This window comes from Eutrema salsugineum, unplaced genomic scaffold, assembly GCF_000478725.1.
Source record: "Eutrema salsugineum unplaced genomic scaffold, Eutsalg1_0 scaffold_5, whole genome shotgun sequence".
Classification (NCBI taxonomy): Eukaryota; Viridiplantae; Streptophyta; class Magnoliopsida; order Brassicales; family Brassicaceae; genus Eutrema; species Eutrema salsugineum.
In genome coordinates this window covers 13724250-13728925 of record NW_006256612.1, presented here as the reverse complement: position 1 = coordinate 13728925, position 4676 = coordinate 13724250, and the positions used below count along the sequence as shown (strand labels likewise).

The window sequence follows — 4676 nt, the reverse complement described above, 5'->3', positions numbered from 1 at the left end:
TATATTTAGATATATATGTTTCATCATAACTTTTTAAAGTATGTAATTTTTTCTTTTCAACATCTATTATATTAAAACAGAAGCATATTTAGTACTTGCTTCCAAACACTCCTAATTTTTTTTAAGTGTTTAAAAATAATTTTAATAATTATTTATATAAATAAATATTTTTAGAGTTCCTTAAATATAGGTAATTTAGGTTTGATTTGATTTGATTAAAAATAATAAATTAGATATTAATTTAGATTTGATTTAAAGATTCTAATTTAAATAATTTTTATACTATTAAACATTTTTATAAAAAATATCTAGAATTTTTGAAAAAAAAAATTCACATATAAAAAATAATGGTCATATTTGAAATATAATAATTTATAATAATGTAAATGATATGATATTTATGTTGTTTATATAATATATTTACGATTATGATTTATTTACAAATTAATAATAAAATAATAGGTAAAATTTAAATGTATAATTTAAATATTAAAAATATATTTTTTAAAATTCATAGAACTAAAAATATATATAAAAAACCGGGTTAAAAATATTTTGGTAACTAATATCACTAATTTTGAATTATACATGTATATCGAAAATATATTTTTCATACAAAATCAAAACATAAAAAATTAAAAATTATTGCATACACTATAATGTGGTTTGAAAAACTAATTATACACTCATTTCGTTGATTAAATTTTAGAAAACTATAATACTAAATAATACTGTTAATACATCTCAAACTTTTAACAAATATTTATATTATACGGTAATATGAACGGAAAAGTTAGAATTATGTTTTGATAATAGTTCATTTTGAATTAATATTAGCGGATGGGTTAAAATTATATTTTTATAATCATAATTAATTTAAATACTATAAAAATATATCTAAACACAAAAATTAATATTTTCACTTATTAAAAAATATATTTATAAAAATAATTATATTTAAACTCCAAAACACAAATTATATAACAAAATTCGTTAAACAATAAAAAATATTCCCGTACAGATACACGGGGTTAAAATCTAGTATATAATTGAATCATCCATGAACCATCTCACAAAAAAAATATGATCGCAAGGGAGAGGTGGAGATGTTATGGGCCTGTATGTCCATCAGCGAGGATATTCATGACTGATGCTACTTTCTCTAAACATAAATTTAACTCATATTCGTTGGAGGAACAATGTTCTAAGCTTTCTTTGGACTTCAATAACGTATTTCATCTCTGTATTTTCTTTTCCTATTATATAATAAAAATTATGTAGACGTAAGAAAGAAAAAAAAATAGCTTTCTCCATATAGGTCCGCCATTGATCATATTAAACTATGAAAACGTCATTGATGATGTTTCGTTACCAAAATTATTATTCCTTTATGTCTCTGATTAGTACACTTCATCCATTTCAATGTGCAGTTTCAGTAACAAGTTACAATCCCACATCTAATTATAATACGAAATATTGCTATTGTGGTGAACTGGTGATTAATATCCATTATTAAAGTAATTAATTAGTAGCTAATATTAAATATCAATATAACATAACATAATAACATAGGTAGTTCGACATTCATAGGATTCCAACATATATTTTTTTAATCTATTTTACGTCGTCAGACCCCTTATTTCAGGTGTGGAATTTCAAAAATTATCAACTTATTTAAGTATTAGGAGACAGCGATGCAAAAATAATAGTAACAGTAATAGGAAAAACATGCAATAATCAAAAAGAAATCGATTTTTTTTTAAAAATGATCATCTCTAGTTTTTTTTTCTGTAATCTATGTTAAATTAGTTTCTAGTCGGCCTAGGGTTTATTCTCATAATTTATCACTCGCTAATGTATACTACAGTCTAATCAGTGCAAACTGCAACGCATGCGTGATACATATATTTCCCATAAATCGATTAAATCCTACCAACAAGACAATATATACACTAAACTATCTAACAACAATTGAAAGGGTTTCGTGGTAGAGTTTATCGTTACTTGCAAGTGAAGTTAGTATATATTAACTTTGATTGGGTTTGGAATCAGATTTCTCAAGTCATCCCATCCAATATGTGAAGTTGTGAACCGATCGATCATAACGCCAGCTGTACATGTTGTTGACCGGTGGTCGCGGCTTGGCCGGCGGAAAACTGCTCTCCCCTGTCATTTCTGTCGTGGCATTCGAATCAAAACATTTAATTAGTTTTCTTCTACGGAACGTTCTTATATATATAAAAAATATACTTTGTGAACAAATATATATATATATATATATATATATATATATATATATAAAAACCGTGGGTGGATGATCTTCTAAAACTAAACGAATTGAACCCAATCGCTAACTAATTCGCTCTCGTCATCTTTTTATAATCAACATGAGCAGATAAACAACAAAACAACTTTCATTTAACCAAAAAGAAAAAAAAATGGAAAAAGATAGCCATTCTCTCTCTCTCTCTCTAGTTTGTTGTGGTGTTTTAGGTGGATCATGTGACAAGTGATCTCTTTAGAGTGAGACAGTTTCAGTTGGTAACAGTCTTCACTCTTGAGATTAAAGTGTGGGTCCTCTTTTGATTCACTCAGCTTCCTTCAGCAATAACTTAGAGGGGTATTTCCGTCGTTATAAGTTCAGTATCATCTCATTTTTCTTGTTAGTTTGTTAATTATGATAGCCGTAGATTTTAATTTTATGACTACGTATTAACTTTTTGCCGTGGAGGTACGAATATTCATAGCTCTATAGAATTAATCTTTTGTTGCTACTATAATTTTAGCTAAGAAATTTTAGTTTTAAAATAATGCCTATATTTCTGTTACTTATAAATTTATAATAATGGCCATCGGAGATTTAAATCAGTTTTTGTTTGACGGAAGCATTTTGGTGCAGTGGTTTTCCACTGTGACATCCATCTACATATTTCTAAGCCTTCAACAAAATGAAATAATAATAAGCATTTGATTTAGGTGCATGTAGAGATTCTTGAAATATATATATATATATATTTTTTTTTTTTGTCAAACTTGAAATATGTATATAGAAACAAAAAGAGGGTGGGAATTTGACATCAAGATTGTAAGAGAGCATCAAACATTTAAATGTTTTAATTTTCTCAAGATTTATAAAAAGTTTAAAGGATGGAACTCTCACATATAAAATCAAGATAACTAATCGAAGAAAATTCGGTGGAAATGATTGGACGATGTTAAACCAACGAAAAAAAAAAAAAAAAGACGTAGCTGTATGTAGCTACAAGCCCAAATACGAGACATTACTAATGTGATCAGTAATCATCCATAATCAAAAGCAGCAATTACTAGCTAGAAGGAAACGCATTAATCACTGGAGTAGTTATAGCCATTATTCGTCGAAAGAGCTTCCATGTATTGTTTCTCCAGCACTTCCATAACTCTATCTGCAATCGCACTTGCATAAACACTAGATCCTTCACAAATCTGTTGTTCATCGCAACTAGTTAGTGTAATACATAATTGTGTTGTTTTTGCTCTGATATTATATAAAGGATTAAACTGAAATAATTTTATGACAAACCTTGGTATTGAACAAGAAGCTGTGGTGTTCTCCGATCTGTGCACCAGCTACATGGTGAATATCAAGCTGAAGCTGATCAATCACTTTGGAGACGAACAACAAACAGTTGATTTTCTTCTTCTGCACGATCTTGATGGTAACTTCATCGTCTATGATACGTACATCGACTTCAGTGAATTTCGATTTCCTCTTCAACCACGAACATCTCAAGGAATTGTTGTTCTTGTTGATCAAACACTGTTCCACTACTTCGCTTTGCGCCTTGTATTTGCCATCAACGAAATCATCTCCTTCTTCTTCGATCCTGACTCTCTTGTTCCGATTTTTTATGATTCTTTTCTGCTCCATTAGCATCTTGAGATCCTCGATGGTCCTTAACAACTCTTTGATGTAATCTATCGCTTCTCCAACGATTGATGCTCTGTCATTCTTGAGAGATAGCAAAGAAAACAAACAAGATCAAAAAAGGGTTTAGTTCGCAATGTTGATTACTTGAAGAAGAAGTTAGGGTATAATGAAGTAAGTAAACCAAACCTTGGTGGGATTTGGAATTAGACTCTTCAAGTCACCAAACCGGTCTTTGAAGTGAACTCTTCGCTCGCGTTCAGTAGGGAAAATTTTCCGCTTCCTGGATCCTCTCCCTTTACGGTTAAGACCAATCTCGGTGTTGTTGTTTTCTTCAGCATAGATCAAATGATCGTCCACTCCATTTGACTCCATTTGATCATCCTCAAGTACTCCAAGTAAAGCCCCATTAGGAGGCTGCTGCAAAGGGAAATTCAGATGGAAAAGCGGGTCGAAGGCGGTAGAGACAGAGGAAGATGTCATGATGAGATCTTGAAAGTTAGGGTTTGTGAAAGGCGGAAGTGAGGATCTAGGCAGTTGCAAGAGACTGAGTAGGTCAGGAGTTGTATGATTTGGACCCAAATTCACAAAATCTTGGTAGCCACTGTCCCAATTGTTAGAATGTGGCGCATACGATGATGGATCTTGAAGGGTTTGATGCATGATGCTCTGGAATTGATGATCACAGTTATTAGGAGGAGTAGCGTTGATTTGAAGCTGCTGATGAACAGAAGCTGCGGCTGCGGCGGCTAGCTTTTCGCTCCCCCTA

General features: G+C 30.6%; 1 protein-coding gene across 1 annotated transcript in view; it reads right to left on the bottom strand.

The window, feature by feature from the left end:
• Positions 1 to 3345: 3345 nt before the first annotated feature.
• LOC18994255 (transcription factor bHLH89) overlaps positions 3346 to 4676 on the bottom strand; it is a 2151-nt gene continuing 820 nt past the window's right edge. Inside the window, exons 3-5 of the mRNA XM_006417888.2 lie at positions 4097 to 4673; positions 3563 to 3991; positions 3346 to 3465 (exon numbers count right to left, since the gene is read on the bottom strand). Of these exons, the coding sequence (XP_006417951.2) occupies positions 3346 to 3465; positions 3563 to 3991; positions 4097 to 4673 (1126 nt within the window). The remainder of the gene's footprint in view (positions 3466 to 3562; positions 3992 to 4096; positions 4674 to 4676) is intronic.